Source organism: Perognathus longimembris, chromosome 11 (genome assembly GCF_023159225.1).
Source record: "Perognathus longimembris pacificus isolate PPM17 chromosome 11, ASM2315922v1, whole genome shotgun sequence".
NCBI lineage: Eukaryota > Metazoa > Chordata > Mammalia > Rodentia > Heteromyidae > Perognathus > Perognathus longimembris.
In genome coordinates this window covers 60,874,306-60,896,137 of record NC_063171.1, presented here as the reverse complement: position 1 = coordinate 60,896,137, position 21,832 = coordinate 60,874,306, and the positions used below count along the sequence as shown (strand labels likewise).

Sequence of the window (21,832 nt, the reverse complement as noted above, 5' to 3'; positions counted from 1 at the left end):
TGGGTTTGCCAGTACCAAAAGATACACATGCACATCCAAGCGGTTCGTGTGTCTTTCTCCAATACACAGCCCAGTCACATGCACACACTTCCCCCTGGTCCTTCTCCTCACTGGGGACACAGGCCTGTGGTTGCCATGACAACCAATCTGGGCTGGTCTTGGTGGAAGGGTGATGTACCTGGGCAGGGCAGAGCTCATCTGAAGCCCAGTGTACAGCAGCCACCACAGCTGTGTGTATGGGACAGTTGCCATGGTAATGGAGAGGACGTGCACATGTAGGAAACATCTGGCCTTGTCCTGGGCTCTTTATTGGTCTGAAGAGAAAGGGGATATGATTTTAAATGAGTACAGTTTCAGACCGAGAGCCCTGGATGAGGTGTTTCCCTCCTGCTTTCCCTTGCTGGAAGGCCTTGAGCAGAGGGAACAGAGACACTCCACCTCTGGACCCCACCGAATTTTTCACGTGACCAGCAGAAGTGCAGAGAATGTAGACATTCTCTTAAGAGCGCATAGCACGCCAAGAAGAGAACCCAGGATCCTCAAGACTCGCGATTAGAGCAGTTGGTGGGACCTGGGTTTGAGTGACCCCCCCCCCAACCCCAGAAGTGAGGTTGTGAGCTGGAGCCACAAAGGGATGGGGGGGGTGCTGTAGACCACGGACCATGTCCAGGGATGACCACGTGGTGTGGGGTTTATTGACGGTCCTCCCACGTGGCACTTCTTTTCAGGTAGTACTCCTCCCTTTAGCACTATACCTTCCTGGTTTGGAGGCTCCTCTTGGCTTCATATACAGTTATTAAACACATCCCGAAACAAGTGCATGGTGATAACATGAAGTTATAGGAAGATGTGGGACTTGAACAGACTCGTATTCGAATTCCGATTGGACCAGCAGCCTCCTGTGTGATACAGGCCAGATACCTTTCTCCATTATAAATGAAGGGAATGGCAGTCTGCTCCACAGGATTTCCTGAAGCAGTACACATGGTGTGTCTATGAGGGTCTCAAAGGCAGGTGCTCAGCACGTGTAGGATCTTCTGGCCTTCATTTGGTCATCCATCTGCCCTTGAGTATTATCCTAGGCAGGGAAATTGGGAGCTAGCTAGTGAGGAAAGGTATCTCCCCAGGACGTACATAGGCAGAATATGACCACAGGTCCTAAGCATAGCTGGTGGCGAGGAAAGTGGGAAGCAATGTGGAAGGGTGCAGTCAGGAAGGACTTCCTGCAGGAGGAGCCCAGAAGCTGGCCCTGCGTAGACTTGAATTCATCTAAAAGAAGGATTTTAGGAGAAAGACTGGGCAGAACAAAGGTGTAAGTAGGACTAGTCTTGAACCAGGTAGGAGAGCATTTTGGGGGGATGGGGGTTGTGGGGTAGCCAGACTGGTGAAGGGGATTGAGTGCAGTGTGGTGTTCAGCTCTGGTCTCTGTGGAAACCAGACACCAGAGGGTGGGTGGAGGACAATCCAGCTCACTGAGTTAGAGATACCCTCGCCCGCGGCACATCCTGGAATTGTGGCTTTAAAAGTAAAGGAGGAACCGGCTGCTGGTGGCTCACACTGTCATCCTAGCCATTCAGGAGGCTGAGATCTGAGGACCATGGTCCAAAGTCAGCCCACTCTTATCTCCAATTAACCACCTGGAAACTGGAAGCTGTGGTTCAAAGAGGCAGAGTGATAACCTTGAGTAAAAGAGCTCAGGGACAGTGCCCAGGCCCTGAATTCAAGCCCCTCAACTGACACAAAAAAATGGAGAAGGAGGGAGATCTTGGGTCATATTCCTTCCCAGGAGAGGAAGAAGGAACCCAGTGCTATTTACACTCCCAGGGCTGCTCTGAGAAGCAGGATCCTGAGGAAGAGAAGCGCCCTCCCTCTTCCAGCCTAGGGCTTACAACACTTGTGCAGTTTAGAGCCCTGAGCCAGACCTCCTGTTCCAGCCGCCTCCACGCCCTGATGTTCCAGCTCTGGGGCCATTAAAGGACCCATGTTGAAAGAGAGGGCCAGTCCTCTAGGCTGCAGCTCCTGTCCCCACCCTCTAGCAGTAGGACCTCCAGGCCCTCAGCCAGTTTCTCCTACCTTCAGGGTTCCGAAGCCCCCCGCCTCTGAAGGAGGAAGGTCTATGTTGCCTAGGGAAGCCAGGACTCTGGGATTCAGATTCTGGTCCCGACTCCTGATGTGATCAGAAGCGACTCTGTTCCTCTGGGAGCCTCGCCTGTGTGCCTTCCTGTGCAGGCTCATCCTGGCTCTGGCTCTGCCTGATTGGTGTGGAGGCTCAGAGAAAGAGGTTTCTAGACATCTGTGAGCTCCAACGAATGTGAGTTGTTGCTTAGAATGTCACAGCATTTCTCTCCTCCCAGGAGCTCCCCCGTGAGATGGATAAGCCAGAGGGGAGACTGAGGCCCATGACTCTGGCTCCCCTCTCAGTCCTTTGGGCTGCTGAGCCTCATTTTCCCTCCCAACAGACAGGCAGACAACAGATCTCTATCCCCAAGCTCACACATCTGACTTTTGGGCCCAGCCCAGAGAGTCCTCTGGGGCCAGAAAGGATGAAGCCAAATCCACACACATGTCTCAACAGCTCACTCATAGCAAAGCAAAGGTCGTGAGGCAATGGACCAATCTAGGAGGGCTTCCTGGAGGTGCAGCAGGCAGGACCATCCATTTTGTACTGCTTTTCTTCATCTTGTCCCCTTTCTTCTTCAAGTGAGAGTGGAAGGCAGAACTCAAATCCTATTTGGACTACGATGAGTGCCAGGGACCCTGGTCTCTGAGAACACCTCACTTGCTTTCTACTGTCTCTCAGAAGGGAATCAAATATCCTCAGGAGGTCAGGTGCTGGTGGCTTAGGCCTGCAATCCTAGCTACTCGGGAAGCTAAGATCCGAGGATTGTAGTTTGAAGCCAGCCCAGGCGGGAAAGTCTGTGAGATTCTCATCTCTAATAAACTACTAAAAAACAAACAAATAAATTCTGAGCGTAGAGCTGTGGCTCAAGTGGTAGATTGCTAGCCTTGAGCAAAAAAAAAAAAAGCTCAGGAACATCACCCAGTCCCTGAGTTCAAGCCCCAGGACTGGCACAAAGAAACAAATAAACCCTCTCATGGAAGCTGGGGGCGGGAGAGAAAGACTCATCTTCCGATGCCTCAAAGTCATTTCCTCAAAGAGTCAGAGTTCCCCTTGAAAGGACAAGGGGAGGGAGGGTTGGGGGCCTCTCCCTGGCCCAGGGCTGCAGAGAAAGGGGGAATGGCTGGTGCTGGGACTCCCTCCCAGAAACCTGGCTTCCGCTCTGCGCGCCAGCTGCACTGTCTCTCGCCACAGGGTACTGGGAGGTCACTGCTGTTTACAATCCCCACACATCTGTTCTGAGTCACGCATTCATTCATTTAATCGGTCGTCATTCACCAAGTATTCCTGAGAGCCCACTGTGTGCTGGGGGCTTGGATGGCTTTTGAGAACAAGTTCAACCAGAGATGGACTCTTGGGAAATGCAATAAGCACGTGAGGAACAATGGCTGGGGATGTTGGGAAATCAGTAGAGGGCGGCTGCCATGATTTGTGCGAGGAGTCACGGAGGCATCCTTAGAGGAGGCACTGGCTGTAAGGGGACAGGACACCAGTCCTTTCTTGAAAACCAGCTCCACCCCAACCTTCTCCATCGTCATGGACGGCAATCTTCAATCCCAGAATGACCCGGGCCAAAATCCTATTCTTATTCATCTTACTATTGTGTGTGTGTGTGTGCGCGCGCGCGCGTGCGCGTGCGTGCTGGCACTAGGGCTTAGGCTCTGTCCCTTAGCTTTTTGGCTCTAGGAGTCACAGGCATGAGCCACTGGTGTCTGGCTCCTTAGGAACAGTCTTGGTTCTTCTCTTTCCTACACATTCGCGTTCGGCTCATCAGCAAATTTGACTTCAGAATGTTCCACCGCTCAGCGCCTCTCGCCACCACCCGGCCCCCGTTGAGTTGTAAGTTACTGTCATCACTCGACTGGATCATTGCAATTGCTTCTGCCCGTGACCCAGTGATTTGTCTCCACCCAGGAGCTGAAGTGACCTTCGTCCAGGGGGAAGAAGGTCTGGTATCATGCTCTGCTCCAGCCTGCCAGGAGCTCACTCCAAGTGAAAAGCTGAGCCCTTCTAAGTGACCCCCAAAGGCCCCTGGCCACACCTCTGACCTCCTCCCCCTCCCTCCCTCCCTTTCTCTCCAGCTATGCTCAGCTCCTTGCATCCTGCACACACACCAGGCATGTTCTCTCTCTGGGCCTCCCATGGGCCGTTTCCTCTGCCCAGAAAGCTCTTCTCCCAGATTCTCATGCACACTGCCCTCTCTTCCTTCAGACCTTTGCTCAAATGTCGCCTTTTCAGAGATGCTTTCTTCAGCCCCTGCTGAAAAGTTGGTATTCCCCTTCCTGCTTTTATAATTAGTTTTTCCTTCTTAGCACTTTTGAGTTGCCCTCGTATCTATCTCTCTTACTGTCCATTCTTCCCATTAGGATATAGTTCCTTGAGGACATGTTTTGGTCTGTTTGTGCTTAGCACCTATCATAGCAGCTCAGAACAAGGCATGAGCAATGGGGAACTGGTTGTTTGGATACAGACTAGACTCAGTGCTCCAACATCAGCTCTTCTGGCAGCCTCTAGCTAGGCTAGACAGCCTCTAGCCTGGCTTTAGGTCTCCTAAAGCCCCTTCTGGTGGGTGGAATGAGATAGGGAAATGGGATGATGAAGCAAAAGGCTGAAGGGAGTATGGAGCAATGACTAGAGGGCTTTCTCAGTGGCAGAAGCACTTGAATCTGCTTAAGGAAGCAACAAAGAGGCCACATCATAAGGTTGTAAACAGGCAAAGTGTAAAAGAAAAGCTTATTGCTCTATTGGACTCGTGACACTAATAACCCTGGCTCAGAGCCTATGGCTAGATTCATAGAGCCTTGTGCCTGGGCCCCCAGTCTTGCTCTCCAAATACTGGGCACAGATACAAAGGTGCTTCCTCTCTCTTCTGCCTGCACTTAGTCCAGGAGGGAACCAAGTATGGACTCCTGTCCACTACTTCCTCTTCCTGATCCCTCTCCTCTCCAAAGTCGTGTGTGTGTGTGTGTGTGTGTGTGTGTGTGTGTGTGTGTGTGTGCATGTCAGGGTCTAGGTACTAGGCACTATCCCTTAGCTTTTTTGTTTAAGGCTGGTCCTCTATCACTTGAACCACAGCTCCACTTCTGGCTTATTTTGCTCATTGGAGATAAGAGTACCATAGATTTTCCAGCCTCAGTCAGTTGGCTTTAAATCCTCAGACCTCAGCCTCCTAAGTAGCTAGGATTCTAGGCATCAGCCACAAGTGCTGACTCCAAGGTCGCTTTTCAAGGTCAACAGAGTGGGGGCAGGCTAGCCCTCCATCCCAGTGTCCTCTCTTCCCTTGTCCTCCTCCCAGCCTTTCCTAACCACATCATAACAGTCTCCAGACCCCCCACAGATTCCCTGAGTTACAACCATTTCCAATCACAGGGGTGTGAGAATGTAAAAACACACAGCATGCCTTTTCTTGGCCCTCCGCCTGCATCTTCATTCCTAACATTGCTTTAAGTTTGCCACAGATGTGGACAAATCACCCATCCTGTCTCCAGCCCAGAAACTGCCAATGCATTCAGAGAGAAAGGAGTCCAGGCTAGCTTGGGCCTATCTTTGGGTAGCTAAGAATAAGGATTTCCACGAATCTAAAGCAACCCATCTCTCCTGTAGAAACTAGCTGGAGCTAGCTCTCAACTCACACAGCCTCCCTTCCTTGATCAGTGTTCTCTCCTCAATGAATTACCCACTACCTGTCATTGTTGCAGGGTGAGGTAGAAGAAAATAGCTGCATTTGGGGATAGTGTGACAGGGCAGGTCCCTCCCTTTTTAGGCATCACTCTAGGAAACACTCTGCACATATTAGCCTTATCGACTGATGCTGGAATGGCCGTTGCCACGGCAGCAGAGCGCTCCCACTGCAGAAGAGGATGGTGGGAAATTCAGGGATATGAAAGGAATAAAAAAAAAAAAAAAGAGCCAGATAAAGGGAGAGGTCATATTAGGAAGTGTTGGAATTCTGGGTATCATGATGACTATTTTAAAGGCTCACTACCTAGTCGTGGCAAGACCCTTTAAAGGTTGACAGGACAAAGGCCAGCCGTACTATGAGGACTGGTGCTTGAGGGGACTGTTACTGAGTTAACTCCTGACCTTTGTGCTGGTACTAGGGCTTGACCCCTTAGCTTTTTCACTCAAGGCTGGTGCTCTATCTCGTGAAACACACCTCCACTTCTAGCTTTTTAGTGATGAACTGGAGATAAGAGTCTCACAGACTTTTCTGTTTGGTTTGGCTTCAACCCATGATCCTCAGATATCAGCCTCCTGAGTAGCTTGAATAACAGACGTGAGCCACCTGTGCCCAGCCCAGTGTATTTTCTGTTTTTCACTGTCAGGGGACATGTTCTGCAGGTGCTAGGTTTAGATGGTAGAGAGAGGGCTGTGCCTCTCTTCTGAGAAACCTTCTTTTCTAAAAACTAGAGAATCTCAGGAACTATTTATTGATAGAAGGGAAAGGATTGGGATTTGGGGACTATAATATCCCATGAGTGGGGGTCCAGAAGAACAAAGAGAAATACAGAGAGGAAGAGGAACTAGGCAGAAACAGGCTGTAAGGAGGGGGTGAGTCAACCAGCAAGGAAGGTCCTGGGGACACTGAGCAACAAGGAAGTGCAGGTGGACTGAGCATTAAGTGGAACAATATTTCGTAGCAACTCTAGGGACTTGAACCTACAGCTGTGGTTAGCAGAAACCAAGAGCCAGATTGAGCCAGGGAAGAGAGGACCAGACCTTGCTTGAGTAGCATGCTCCTCAACCAACGCTCAGTGTTCCTCCACCAAGAGTTAATTTCCTTTTGCTAAGGAGGAGATGAATTCATATGCAGGAAGAGAACCTACAGACAAATAACACCATGTTACTATAACATGGTAACTTCACACAATTCAGAAGAACTCAGCAATTCATAATGTGATATTAAAAAATATTTTTATCTAGTAGTTGCCCAAATGAGTTGCATTCAACAAAGCAGTTTTTGAAAATAGTGCCCCTTGATCAGTGTGGTCCCTTTCAACATTCTCATCCATTCCTCTCAACCCATTCCTTCCCTCATTTTGCTTGATTTTGTAGGGTATGCATTGAACATTGAGGCTTCCATGTGGTTGAATTAAGGGTACTTTGTATAAATTAGAGAAGGAGTGAAGAACAAGGACTTTAGATGCTTTATAAGCCAGCACTGCGGAGGGTAAGGTAGGAGGATCTGGAATTGAGGCTAGCCTGGACAACAGAGTGAAAACCTGAGTCAAAAAACAAAGTAAGGGGCTGGGGATATGGCCTAGTGGCAAGAGTGCTTGCCTCCTATACATGAAGCCTTGGGTTCGATTCCCCAGCACCATATATACAGAAAAAGGCCAGAAGTGGCGCTGTGGCTCAAGTGGCAGAGTGCTAGCCTTGAGCGGGAAGAAGCCAGGGACAGTGCTCAGGCCCTGAGTCCAAGCCCAGGACTGGCAAAAAAAACCACACACACACACACACAAAAAAACCCACAAAGTAAGCCAGCACTGTTTGCTCATGCCTGAAATCCTAGCTACTCAAGAGGCTGCAATCTGAGGGTCATGGTTCAAAGCCATTCAGGGCAGGAAAGTCTGTGTGATTCCTATTTCCACTAACCTACAAAAAAAAACCAGAAGTAGAGCTGTAGCTCAAGTGGTAGAGCACTAACTTTGAGCAAAAGAAACTCAGGGACAGTGCCCAGGTCTTCAGTTCAAGCCCCTGTACTGGCACACACACCAAAAACAAAGAAACAAACAAAAAACCCACCAAGTTGGAGCCTGTGGCTTCCATCTGTAATCCTAGCAGAGTTGTGGGGATCATGGATCAAAGATAGCCCAAGCACATAAATCCAAGAGACTCATCTCCTGTCAACCAGCAAAAACAAAAAGCCACAAATAAGTTATGGTTCAAGTGGTGGAGTGCCAGTCTCAAGTGTAAAAAGCTAATGGACAGCACCTAAGTCTTGAGTTCAGGCCCCAGTTCCAGCACATATAATAAAAGATGATGGCTCATGACATTATTAAAAGTGGCCAGTGGAGTAGTGAGAAAGGACACAATTGTGCTTAAAGATCTGGCAACAAAGGTAAGGCTTAATTTCATTTTTTGAACTGGGATCTATGTGCATTCTGCATATGCATGAATATTCATGAATCCCATGATTGGTGTTCTCTATGCAGGGCCAAGTTCTGACATGCTATTTACATACCTTTAAGGAGCTCCTTGTCACTTCCTATGTGATCCAGAGCCCTGGCTCTCCTAAGGTTTGGACCCAGGCCTCTGAGGACCGCCTGCCTTGACACTTCTACCACAGAGCCTGCTAGTGAATCTTTGCACCCAGCTCCCTTCCTCCATAAATTCCAGACAGTGCTTCTTGTCGTTCCTCTAATTAGAATCCACACGCCCATGCCTGTCTACCCCCCCCCCCCCATGAATGTGTGTGACATTACATTCTCACAGGGACAGGGCTATTATTTCCCCAAGTCTTGTCTACTTTGCATTCTCTGTCTGACACTGAGTTTCTTGAAGGCAGAATCTCCATCTTTGTAACTCTAAGACCAGCCAAGGGTCCATGTTTCTTACCAAGCCTCTCTGCTTGAGGATTGAGCAGGTTCACAGTAGAGTGGGAAGTGCATCCTCTCTGCTATGATGTCTGTTCTTGAAGACTCTGTGGTGCCACAGGCCAGCCCTGGGGTTATGAGAGGCAGAACTTCCAGATACTGTCAGAAGTCACACAGGCTACAAGCCCAGTGCCCAGCATCCTAAGCCTACAAATCTACTCAGCCATCATACCTGCTTCATTCAAGTACAGAGAAAGTTCCTGAGCTGGTAGGAGAGACAGATAGGTACAAGGCAGGCATGAGACTTCGTACACTTCAGATTCTATGGGGATGTAGAGAAGGGGCTAGAAAGATGGAGTTTGGGGATGGGGGAGTGCGCAATCAGATGGATATACCACATTTTGGCAGAGTTCCTAGGGCTCTACCGTTCCCAATGGGTAGCTGTACCTGGAGCCTGCCCTTCCTGAGGCAAGCTTGCTTTCAGAAACTACTCTCTGCTTTATCTTGTCCCTCATCTTTCCTGAAAGCCTTTGGCTCACACAACTGGCCCTGTCCAGGAAGTCAGGCAGTGTTGTGCCCTCTGCTGAGGGAAAGTCTGGGCAAAATGCTGAATACTCCATCTGGCTCTGGCCCCCTACCTCCTCCATCTCTAGGTAGGAGGGGAGGAAGAAGAGCAGGAGCAGTATCGCAGTATCTTTTTACAGAGCTCCACCGCCCTGCTTCAGCTCTGGCATGCATGGGAGCCACGGTGGGCTCCCTGATGCATCTTCAGTCTGACAGGGGGCTTTCCGGTTCCAGAGCCCCTCTATCCTAGAAAGCTCGTGTTATAGTCACTGTAAGGACTGAGAGGAAGCGTTCAATGACTTTGACAAGGTCATATAGTCAACTGTCAAGGAAATCTAGTCTCCAGATCCTAAGGGCTATTAGTTCCCCTGTGTCCAGACCACCCCAGCCTTACTCCCCGCTGCCTACCTAGGGGGTGCGCACACCTCACAGCTCAGAGACTGAAGAAAGGTAGGGTGAGGTTTCCTGGGGCGGGGGGAGGACCAAGGGGATCTGGGTACGAGGCTGAGGACTTCCCTAACCATCGGGCCCCCCAGTCCCTACCGCTCCCTTCCCCCCTCCCCGCATTACCAACGCGGGACGCCCCATCTCCTTCCTCCCTTTTACCTGAAGCCCCAAATCTCCTCAGTGACTCTGGATGCCGCAGGGAAGGACCGTGCCCCCACCCCACCCCTGCGCCACCAGCCAAGAGAAGACCCGGTGGGATCTTCTAAGCCCGCCCGCCCGTGGGGCTCGGGGCTCGCTGGTTGATCCCTCCCCCTCCCCGAGCCAGAAATAGACGCGTCCTCGCCCCCCCCCATCCCCGGGCGCGCGCTCCTCCCCCTCCCACCGCCCCCTCCCCTCCTCCCCTCCCCTCCTCCCCGCCTCCCCTCCCCTCCGTCCTCGCTGCCGGGAGCTGCAGCGCGCCGTGTCCTTCCTCCGGAGCTGGAGGCGGACCGGGGCGGCCAGGGCGCTGCCCGCGGAGCCGCGGGGACCCGGGCACCGACGCACCGCCCGGGCTGCGGTGGAGCTCTGGGAGAATCCATCTTTTCCTTGGGACTGATTGCGATTTTTTTTTTTTTAATTTGTGTTTTTTCTTCCCGCCCCGCCCCTTTCCACCCCCCCCCCCACCACCACACCCCGCCCCATCACGCCTGCCGTTTTCTGGCTTTTTCCTGGATCCCCCCCCACCCCCCAACCCCTCGGCTTCCTTCTCTCTCTGCGTCCTTTTCCCCTGCACCCCGGCTGCCCGTCTCCCGCCTGCTTCCCCTCCTTTCCTTCCCCTTCTTGCTCGGTCCCCCCCCCCCCCCGCCCCGTCCTTTCTCTCCCCGCTCCCCCTCCTCCCCGCCCTCCTCCCCGCCCCGCGCTCCCGCCCCTCCCTCCTCCTCTCCCCCGCCCCGTGCCTGCAGACGCGCGGGCCGTCCATGCGCTCCCGGCGGGCAGAATGCTGGGCAGCGGCGGCGTCAAGAGCGCGCAGCCCGAGGCGGAGCTGAGCGGCGGCGGCGGCGGCGGCGGCGGGGACGAGGGCGCGGACGAGCCGCGGGGAGCCGGCAGGAAGCCGGCCGCCGGCGACGGCAAAGCCATGCTCCCCAAGCGCGCCAAGGCGCCGGCCGGCGGCGGCGGCGTGGCCAAGACCGGCGCGGCCGAGCTCAAGGTCTTCAAGTCGGGCAGCATGGACAGCCGCGTCCCCGGAGGGCTGCCCACCTCCAACCTGCGCAAGCAGAAGTCCCTCACCAACCTCTCCTTCCTCACCGATTCCGAGAAGAAGCTGCAGCTCTACGAGCCCGAGTGGAGCGACGACATGGCCAAGGCGCCCAAGGGGTTGAGCAAGATGGGGTCCAAGGGCCGCGAGGCGCCGCTCATGTCCAAGACGCTGTCCAAGTCCGAGCACTCGCTCTTCCAGCCCAAGGCCGGCCCGGCGGGCGGCGCCAAGACGCCCCTGGCCCCGCTGGCCCCCAGCCTGGGGAAACCCAGCCGCATCCCGCGGGGACCCTACGCCGAAGTCAAGCCCCTCAGCAAGGCGCCCGAGGCGGCCGTGAGCGACGATGGCAAATCCGACGACGAGCTGCTCTCCAGCAAGGCCAAGGCGCAGAAGGGCTCCGGCGGGCCCGTGCCCTCCGCCAAGGGACAGGAGGAGCGGGCCTTCCTCAAGGTGGACCCCGAGCTAGTGGTCACCGTGCTGGGCGACCTGGAGCAGCTCCTCTTCAGCCAGATGCTGGGTGAGTTCCTGCCGCCCCGCCCCACCCCTCCCCTGCTTTTCTCCTTCTCCTGGTCAGCTGTAGGGAGGTGGGGGGGGAGGAAGGCGATGCTTGCTTCCGCCCCTTCCCCCTCTCCGTAGGGCTCGGCTGATCAGGTTAGGAGGGGGGCTCTGCCTCCAGATGTGCGGCGCTAGCCAACCTCCAGATGCGCCCGGTTGAAGTGTTGCCTTGAGACGTGTCTGGGAGGGAGCCCTGGGGCGCTCTCTCCGCCTGGTCAGCCTGAGGTGAGGCTGGACAATGGGTTTGGGGATTTAGGTTTCCATCAATAGAATTATTAACTCCCTCAAAGTCCGTGGCAGAAGGTGGGGCGGGGCGGGAGATCTGGGCTGTGGAACCCTCTGTGCTGGACTAGGCAGTATCCAGCATGCTATGGTGGTGTCAGGGAGAGCCTAGATCTAGAGGACAGATGTGGAGAGAACAGATGTGAGGGCCAGTTGGCTCTGGAGCAGAGCTGAGGCCCCACTTCCTCTGCGGATCCCTGAGTGTGAGCTCCAGTCAGATTTCCCCCCGGTGTGAAGAGATTTGGCAAAGAGAAGTAAAAGCATCTGGAGCTGGAGGTGGTTGGGCAGCCAGCTGTGCGCATCTGGATGCCGGAGAGCCCTGTTCCTCAAGCCTCAAGGGCTGCCCCAGCCCTCTCCACCGCGATCTTTTAGGGAAAGGGTCTGGGCTTTTGTGTGAAGACTCCTGTTTGACCGGGAAGACTTTGCCCTTTGGCTAATGGAAGCCAAGCAAGCTGGGTAGAGAGGAACAAAGCTCCAGAGCTGCTCCATTGTTCTCCGACCCTGAGCAGCCCGTGCAACAACCCTGCAGCACTCTGGGAAGTGGGCTTGCTTTTCCTTGAACCCCCTGCCCTCAGAGGGAGATTAAGTTGGAGATGTGCTGGACACGGGCTGGGAGCTTCCGGAGCTCACCGGGTGTTGCTGGGGCCTTGGGAGATCGGTGAAGAGGCCTGGAGTTCAGGCAAGCCGCCTTGCCTAAGGACTTGTTGCAGTGACTTGTTGGGGTGGGGGGGTCTTCAGGCTGGCACTGAGGGACCCAAGCTTCCCAGTATCCTGCATACTGCCCGCCCAGCTGGGGGCTGGGAAGGGGTGTGTCATGCTTGTGAGGGGGCGGGGCCGAGTGATGGACAGACCGTGTGACTGCCTGGGAGAGCAGAGATGGATAGGCCAGTCGCCTCTGGAGATGGCCATTCTGGTGCCTCCCGTCTCCTCTGTAGGCCAGGATGAGAGTTCCATAAGCAGGGGCAAGGAAGCTCATGGAGGAGGCCACAGATGGGTCTTTGCGGAGGCAATTAGGTGACTGCACAAGGGCAAAGGGGGCAGCCTTGTCCCAGGAGAGCCCCTTCTGAAAGCCAACCGTGGTCTGGACTCAGTATGAATTGGGGGTGGGGTGTGCAGAAGGCAGTCTTGTCCGGAAAAGGGACGAGCCCACCTTGAACTTGCCTGTCAGAGAGCCTTGCCCTCAAGGAGTATGCAGCCCAAATGGAGCAAGGCCCATAATAAGGTAGAGGATAAATACTTCCAGACAGGAAGGAGGACTCAGGAGAATTGGAACTGGATTGTGTGCTGGAGAGGAACTGAGTAGGAGAGACCTGCGTTAGGCCTCTCTGCAGAGGCGGTCGTGGAATTGTGACTGAGGCTTGCGGCTGACTGGGAATGAGCACTGTCAGAGAGACTGAGTAGATGGTGAGAGAGGGGAGGACCTTGGATGCCTTGGGCAGGAGAAAGCAGTGTGAGGAAGCAGAGGGCACAGAGCCATTTTCAAGGTCAGAGCTTCTACTCTTTGGGGTGACTTAGATGATCTGGCCCTTCCCGGTCTCCAATGGCCCCAGAGTTGACTGCCAGTTAAAGACCTCATGGTTGCTTAGGGGTTCATCACAGGAACCCCGACAGCCCTAGAGCTGGCTGGAGGGTGGGGACAGGGGAGAGAAGCTGAGCCGTGGTTCCTTATTACTGCTCTTGAACTTGTCATTTCTTCCAGCCTACTTGCACCTAGCGAGAGAAATAGAAGGTCCAAAGTGTGACTTGCATCGATGGTGGCAGGATAGTCTATGCTTCGGAGTCCCTAGGCATAGGACTCTTCTTTCCTAGGACACCTGGTTGAGAGGGGGCTGAGTCAGCAAGCGCAGAAGGGCAGGTCACCTGAGTTGTCCTCGGCAGCCCCCAAACGGCTGGGGAGCTTTGCTCTCAGGTCGAGGGGAGAGTGCAAAGTCTGCTAGGTTCCTTGGGCTGTCTCCAGCTGGGAGGACCAAGGTGGGGTGGAGCCTAGGCGCCGGGAGGTAGTGCTGGAACCCGATGACAGGAGCGGCTTGGTGACTTCCGGCCCAGCTTTGCTCCTGTATGCAAGCCGGGTGGAGTGTGTGCTGGCAGCGTCGGGGTGAGGAGGACAAACACCAAGGGCCTGTAAGGTGTCTCCAGGGTCAGGCATGCCCTTGATGTAGAGCAGGATGGCCTCTGGGGGGAAGAGTGCAGCCCTGATATGTTGGGATGGTGGCTAACAACATGATATTTATTCCTTCCAAGAGACCGGCGCATTCCCTGGTCCCATTTCAGACACAAGAAGCTGCCAAGACCCAATTACTAAGGCAGTGGGTGGGGGAGACAAGGCAGTCCCAAATGAGAGCCTTCTGGAATAAAGGGAAAGAACTGAAACTTGATCATCCCCTTCCCAGAAATCAGCTGCAGCCCAGATGGTCCAGGCCCGCTCCCTGTCCCTCTCCTCACCTAGGAAGCTGCCAAGTAACTAGGGTCCCCCTCGGGAATCCTAGAAACTTACAAGACCAAGGGGTGTGCCCCCAAGGGGAACAGGCCAATTCCAGGAATCAGAGGGCTTTGCATTCTAGCATCGTAGTCCACATCAGGCAGGTTGGCTGCTGGAGGAAGATCACCAAGCCCGATCTGGGCCTGAGCAGGAAGCTGTGCTCCTGAGTTCCTGGCCCGGAAGTCCTAAGCAGCAGGTTCTCCTCTGGGGCTCGGTTCCCTTGTCAGTGAGAAAACTCATCTTTACCCTGAAAGGCTAGAGGAAGTGGAAATGTCCCAGGTAGCTTAAAGAGTTTCTATGAATACAGAGCAGTCCACTAACATCCAAGCCCCTCATTTCCTCCTCACCAAGGTCGCTCTGTTGACTCCCCCAAACATTCAGATTTTCCCTTTCAGTCTTCCAGAAAAAGAGGACAGAATGGAGCAGTTAAGAGCACCCGAGGTCAGGGTATGACAGAACCCAGGAACTTGAACTAGTCTCACTTTTTCACAGAGGATGCCTGGCACCATTGGGGTGGCTGGTTATTAACAGAAGGACAGGCCCAATAGAAACGAGGAGGAAAAGCAGGAGGCTGTCCACTTCTCGGGGTTGCTGTGGAGTTTTCATGATGTCAGGAAGAGGACCACTCTAGAGTAGGCTGCTTTGGATAGGAGAAGGTAAAATGCCAGGCCAGACTCGTTCCCCCTTTTTTATTCAGTGCTCTCGGGAACGGATGGGGGGGGGTGGAGCAGAAGAGATCTGCATTCTCCAAAGAAGAATGGCTACCTAGAGCAGACAGGTATGTGTACAAACTCACCCAACACCTGAGCACCAAAGGTTCCACCCAGAACTTGCATGGCTCTTCCAAGAGCTCCCTAAGGCCTAGCAGGAAAGCATGAAGCCTCCTTCTGCTCTTTCCCTGGTGGCTGAGTGGGGCTGGAGGCTCGTGCAATCACAGGCTCATGGCGGCTCGGACAACCACATGAACATGCACTGCAGAGCAAAAGCTGCCTCGGAACTTTGGAGCCTAAGATCTCTTCCCTTCCTCAGGGCTAGCTCTGAGGACAGTATCTTTCCCTATTTCATTGGGGATGTTTTCTTGCAAGGCGAGGCTTGATTCCTCTGCCCGAGGAGTGGATGAGGGTCCACCCCTGTTTTCCTCTGCTCTGAGCCTGGCCTTGTTCGGATTGTTGCGGTGACACTGGCCTCTTCACAAGGCAGCCTGGGCTCTCCTCCCGCGTGAAGCCCGGATAGATGAACAGGTCTCGGGGGCAAACCCTCTGTCTGGACAGAAGGTGCAGAGCACAAGTGCCCAGGGCACTTCAGTCCAGGGGAAGGTCCTTGGCCCACTCCAGACCACCAGCCCCTTGTTAGACCTCACTTGAAAGGACCAAGTCACCTGAGCCCTGAGGTGTTTCCTGATCCTTCCCTCTTGCCCCCTGGCCAGTGTGTTTCTACCTGCTCCCTACCCCAGGCTGCCAACATCAGGTTTCCCCTCCCCCGCTTCCCTCGCCACCTCTCACCCACGGGCACACGCTTTGCTTCGTGGAGCTTGGTTCTGTACCGGCTGGGCCGAGCAGAGGCCCCCCCCCCAGGTCTACTCCCGCCACTCGGCACTCTGCGGTCGAGTCACCTCTGCGGCTTGCTTGCTGCAGTGTCTCCCTGGACAGCCGGCAAGGCGGATCAGCACCTCCACAGAGCACGCCGCCCGCCCTCAGCCTTCCCTGGGATTTCACAGAACCCAAGAGTGGAAACTGTCTGGTTGAGCCACCCACTTAGAGCTGAAATGAATCCCTTTATGGCATCGTAGGCAGGTGGGTGTTCTGTTTACACACTCCTAGTAGCAGAGGGCTCACTACCTTATTTCCCTGTAAAGCATTCATTATTGGAAAGATCTCCCCCCCCCCCCCCCCCCCCGTTGTGAAGCCAAGTCTCTGTCTCCTGAGAATTTCCATCCATGGTTCAGATTTGCTCCCTGGATCCTAGCAGGTGGAGCTAGCTTGCCTTTCACAGATTTCTTATATTTGAGGTCAGACACCTAGCAAGCTCCATCTCATCTTTTCTCCCATTTGTCTTCTTTCATTTCCTTACGTTTGCCTTTTGAAACGAAGGCCCGATCATTCGGAGGAACGTGGCCTGTCCACCTGGTTCCCGGACTCAGGGGATTCCAGCTCCGCCCACGGCCCACAGTCCTGCTTCCTCACCGCGTTTGCGTCAGAGGGTGTTCCCTGCTGGGGGCCCACAGCACCTGGCTGCCTTTGCTCCTGTCCCAACCTGGAAGCTGTACCGCTTCCCACCGCCTCCACCCCATGCTAGCCAGCCAGCAGAGGAGAAGGGGATGCCACCTGTTTCTAATTTGCGCTGGCTGACCTCCCCCCACACCCTGTTTGGATTACCCAGATGCCTTTGATGTCCCAGGAGCCTGCAGCCTTCCCTCACTTGCACAGGAAGGGCCCAGAGGCCCGGACCCAGCTCACGGCCCTGCCCCTGCGTGGGCAGGCTCCCTCCAATCGGAGCCCCTTGACTGCCAGGTCAGCCCTCAGTGCAGCCTTCCCTCATGCTGCTGCTTCTGGGGCCTGGGACAACACCGGAGCACTCTAGGTTCCCTTCTGTTTTGTCCCTTGGGCCCAGCTCTCTGAATCCTCCTGATGAGCAGAGATGAGGTAGAGGATGGACAGATGCCCAGAAGTGTTTTATGCCTCCCTAGTGGAGTCTAGGGAAGGAATAGAGTTGAACCAGAAGTATACTCAGCCTAGGGGGTCCAGTATGGATGCAGAAGTATGTGCCTGGGATATGGGGTGCTGATGGATGTGTCCTCTGTCTCCCAGCGTTTGTGCTCTGACATGTGGAGGCACAAACTACAGAGTGGGGGGGGGGGGGATGTTCCTATTAAGGCAGTAGGAGGACCCACTGGGAGTTCAGTCTCCCCAGCTTCGTCAAGTACATGAGTCAGGAGGGAAGAGGTTGCAACATGGCCCTTCTGCGGGATGCAGGTTCACCCCCCCCCCCAAGAGCTTGGGCTCCCTCCCGCAGGTTATAGTGCTGCCGCCCATCTCGTGTGTGACACAGATTCTTCTCTAATTCACTTCTAGCCAAGCCCCAAGCAAGGCTGCCAGAGCTCAGCAGGGCCTGGCCTTGGCCTTAGCCATCCTGGAATCTATTTTAGACATTTCAATGATAGATTTCGGAGCCACTGGCAAGGGCGGTTTCCCCACAGAGTCTTCTAATTCCTGGGTGGCAGCCCGGGCGCTGGGCCACTCACGGTGCTACTCCTGTGACCTGGGGGTGTAGAATGTCAAAGGCAAGGGCAGGTCCAAGTGTTAGTGTGCAGGAAACATTCCCGTTCCCCATCCCTGTGGAATCCTGGGGTTCCCCTGCAGGTCACCCACTTGAAGGTTGCTGTTGGGTACAGTGGGATGGCCAAAGATCAGAAGCTCCAGATGATGTTTGTGAACAACCAGGGTTATAAACCATAGCCTCAGGCTGAGCATGCCCAGGACAGTGAGTGTTCTCAGCAAGATGTGTGCTGGGAGGTATTGGGTTAACAGCACAAACCCAGAGAACTTGGGTGAGGTTGTGTCAGTGAGTATAGTGGATGGTATGTGTTCACAGTGATTAGTGAATATAATTATAAATCCTTGTACATCCACTAGCTTGCAGTGCTTATTAAACATAGTGTGTGTGTATGTGTGTGTGCGTGCGCACACACACAGAAGAGCTCAATGAGTAAAAGTGTCTGAAATAAGACCATTGTAGAATACTTCCCCCAACTAGACCCCAGGCAGAGATTGCAGGGTTCAGACTCCTGGCTTCTTTCCCAGACAAACACTGTGAGTGCCGGTTACTCCTTAAATTCTGAAGACACAGGCTCCCTTTGCCCTTGGTGACCCACTTAAATAGGCCCTCTCCTTTGGAGAAGCTAGCATCTTGCCAGGAAGCCCTGCTTTCTCTCTTCAGAGCACCTCAGGTACCACAGAGCCTAGGACTCCAACCTGGTACCCCTCCTTCCCAGAGAAATAAACCAGGAGTCTACTAACATTTACCAGTCACTCATGGCCGAGAGGCATTGTTCTTATTCTTTATGCATCAAAAGTCAATTAAGGCAAGTGGGGATGGCTCATGTACGTAATCCTAACTAACCAGGAGGCTAAGTTCTTTGGTTCAAAGCCAGCCCTGGCAGAAAATTGAGACTCTTAACTCCAATTAACCACTAAAAAAGCCAAAAGTGGAGTTATGGTTCAACTGATAAAGCACTGGCCTTGAGGGAAAATGCTAAGGGACAGGGTCCAGGCCCTGAGTTCAAGCCCCACAACTGGCACACACACACAGACACACGCAGGGACACACACACACACCACTTAATGCTCACAGTGATCTACCCAAAGCTAGTAAAAACAAGCAAGCAACAGGGCCAGGATTTGCACTTAACCCCTAGATTGTACACCCTCCCAGAGCCTCAAGCCTTCCCCAAATATTGCTTCCAGTTAATTCAGGAGCAACTGTGGAGCAGCCTGTGCCAGCAAACTACTGTGCTCCTAAGACTGAAGCTTGGGGCCAGCTTGCTAGTTTACAGGCCATATGAAGAGGAAAAGACACGTCCATTATCATTCTGGGATAAAGAGAATGTGGCAAATGTGCCATGAAAAACAGACCAGGCAAGGCGGAGGGTGAGGAGAACCTGGAAGTAGAATTTGTGGGTGCATGGGGGGGATCCCCAGAGGACAGAAATGACTCAGAGCTTTGAAAGGAGGGTAGGCTTCTGGCAAGAAATGGGGAGAGAAATCATAAAGGAAGAAAGAGGAAATTGAAATGTAGTTCAAGTGGTAGAGAGCCTTGAGTGCAAAAGCTAAGAGAAGCACTGAGGTCTTGAGTCCAAGCTTAAATCCCAGCACAAAAATAGTAAAAGATAAGTAAAGAAAGGAAGGAAGAAGGTAAGTGTGGCGCTTGATGGTGAGTCCTAGCTGGCTAGAGAAGTTGAAAAGGAGACCGAAGGCAGATGAGAAGATCGGGCAGGAATCGTGGCTGTTGGGAATTAACATGCTAGAACTGTAGGCTCTGGATAGATAGTTAGATGGAAGAGAGCAATGGATGTTCACCCCTAAAACATCTCCTAAATAATCCTGTGTCTCCCACAGCCTCAACGAGGTCAGTGACTGGGACTCGGTTTCATGTCTTGCAGCTAGAGGGAAGATTGCTCGTGTCTCCTTGGCATGGCTGTCTGGAGGCACCCAGGCAGAGAATAATTCTGTGCTTAGCAGTTGTCCTTCCAGGGGGATGCTGGTGGCTCATGCCTATAATCCTAGCTACTTAGACTGAGATTGGAGGATTGCAGTTCAAAGACAACTGGGGCAGGAAAGGCAGTGAGACTCTTACCACCAATAAACTGCCAAAAAGACAGTAGAAGTGAAGCTGTGGCTCAAGTGGTAGAACGATAGTCTTGAGTAAACGTTAGCATCTAGGGATAGCTCCTAGGCCCTTAGTTAAGTCCAAGATGGGCAAAAAAAGAAAGAAAAAAGAAATTTTCCCTCCAAAGCATTATCTCTGACCAGGGATTGGGCCTCCAGGGCCCCAGTCTGGGGGAGTGTCCTGCTAAAGGCCGATACATGAACCAGGCCAGACCCTGGCTTCAGACTAGTTTTTCAGTTACTTGCAGTTTTGAAGGTCTAAGTAGCGTGGAGACCATATTTCAACTCCTAAGTTACTATGCAAATCCAGGAAGCCTTCCTGAAAGAATAGGAAGTTGAAGAGCTATTTAAAGAAAGCAAATGCGTAGCATAAGGAGAAAAGGCATTCCAGTTCCCCAGCTTTATTTGAAAGAAGGTACAAAAACTTTGGGTCTGGCTGGCTTGGAGCCCTCAGAGAAGATGTTCTTCCAGGCTGCCCTGTGGTTGGAGCGCCCACAGGACGTAAGGGGACCTCTTAACCTTAGGTTCAAGTCTTCATCTTTTTTTTTTTTCCCCCAGCGTGGCAGCGTGGGGATTGAACCCAAGGCTTCATGCCTTCTGCTGAGCCATACCCCAGCCTGCGTTTGGCTTCCTCCTTCCTTTGGGATGCCTCCAGGCGGTTCCAGTTGCCACGTCCGGACATCGCCATGGTGCCCGTGAGGTGTCATGGATGCTTTGGTTTTCCCACCGAGTCTAGATGTTCCCAGGAGGTGTTGTCCTAGAGTTTAGGGGTTGCCACAGGGGACAGTCACTTCCCTGCATGGCCTGGATGATGACAAGCTTCTGCACTTGCTGCTGAACTCGGGGGTGGGGGTGGGGGTGGGGGAGGGAAGCCATCCATGCCTGGTGCTACCGCTGCTGACCTTGCCTTGGAGGCCGGGAGCAGCCCCAGCGCTGCCTACTGCGCAGCAGCGGGGTTTGCTTGCTTCTCAGCAGGCTGTTGGCTGCTCCTGCTGCCACTATCAAGGGACCAGCTGGGCTCCCGGGAGCTGCAGGGCCAAGTCTCCAAGCTGAGAGGCTTGCTTGGCTCCTTTAGCCTTCCTGAGGTCCCTCAGCCCAGCCTGTAGTTTCAGGTCTTCTGAGGGCCAAGCCACAATGCTCATTCTCCTTAGAAGAAGGGACTGAGGGGCTGGGGATATAGCCTAGTGGCAAGAGTGCCTGCCTTGGATACACGAGGCCCTAGGTTCGATTCCCCAGCACCACATATACAGAAAACGGCCAGAAGCGGCGCTGTGGCTCAAGTGGCAGAATGCTAGCCTTGAGCAGGAAGAAGCCAGGGACAGTGCTCAGGCCCTGAGTCCAAGGCCCAGGACTGGCAAAAAAAAAAGAAGAAGGGACTGAAGTCTAAGACTCTGCCAAGGCCACGCCGTCTGCAGCTAGGGACAGGTACCCTCACTTCGAGGCCCGGTGGGGGACCACTTAACACTCAGGCCTGTCTGAGACCCTGACAATAGTGACTGACGTGTATTAAGCACTCAGTGTTTGCCAGCTGTGCTGAGCGCTTTGTTTGTATAAAGCCATCTCATCTTCATAATGAGATCTATTCAAGGGTTATATGCAAAATATTTAATAACCCTGCCACACTGTGGATGTGGAGCTGGGGGAGACCCGAGGGCCTCCTGTTATGCCAGGTGGTTAATTCTGTGGTTGTTGGACTATGGAGCGGGAGCCACCAGAACAAGGATCCAGGTGGCTGGGTAGTGGGGGTCACAGGAGGGGCATACAGGAGGGGTCAGAGAAGCACTTAATTCCCTTCTGTTTTATCTTATTTGAAAATCAGGATGGAGCCTGGCCATCCTAGCTACTCAGGAGACTGAGATGTGAGGATAGCAGTTCAAAGTCATTCCAGGCAGGAAAGTTTGTGAGATTCTTACCTCCAATTAGCTACTCAGAAAAAGCCAGAAGAGGCGCTGTGGCTCAAGTGGTAGAGCGCTAGCCTTGAGCACAAAGAGGCTCAAAGACAGTGCCCAGAACCTGAGTTCAAGCCCCAGGACAGGCAAAAAGAAACAAAACAAAAACAAACAAAAAAACCCAGGATGGGCTGGTGCTGGTGGTTCACACCTATAATCTTAGCTACTCAGGAGGCTGAAATCTAAGAATCTCAGTTTGAAGCCAGCTTGGGCAGGAAACTCTGAGACTTCTTATCTCCAATTAACCACTCAAAGCCTAGAAGTAGGGGTATGACTCAAGTAG

General features: G+C 53.4%; 1 protein-coding gene across 3 annotated transcripts in view; it reads left to right on the top strand.

Moving 5' to 3' along the window:
* Nav1 (neuron navigator 1) overlaps window positions 1–21,832 on the top strand; it is a 230,739-nt gene that overhangs the window by 70,632 nt on the left and 138,275 nt on the right. For 2 of the 3 annotated variants that reach the window (XM_048357254.1, XM_048357253.1), the window contains exon 4: window positions 10,608–11,417. The exons of the other annotated variant lie outside the window; for it this stretch is intronic. In XM_048357254.1, the coding sequence (XP_048213211.1) occupies window positions 10,608–11,417 (810 nt within the window). The remainder of the gene's footprint in view (window positions 1–10,607; window positions 11,418–21,832) is intronic. 3 annotated transcript variants of the gene reach the window in all.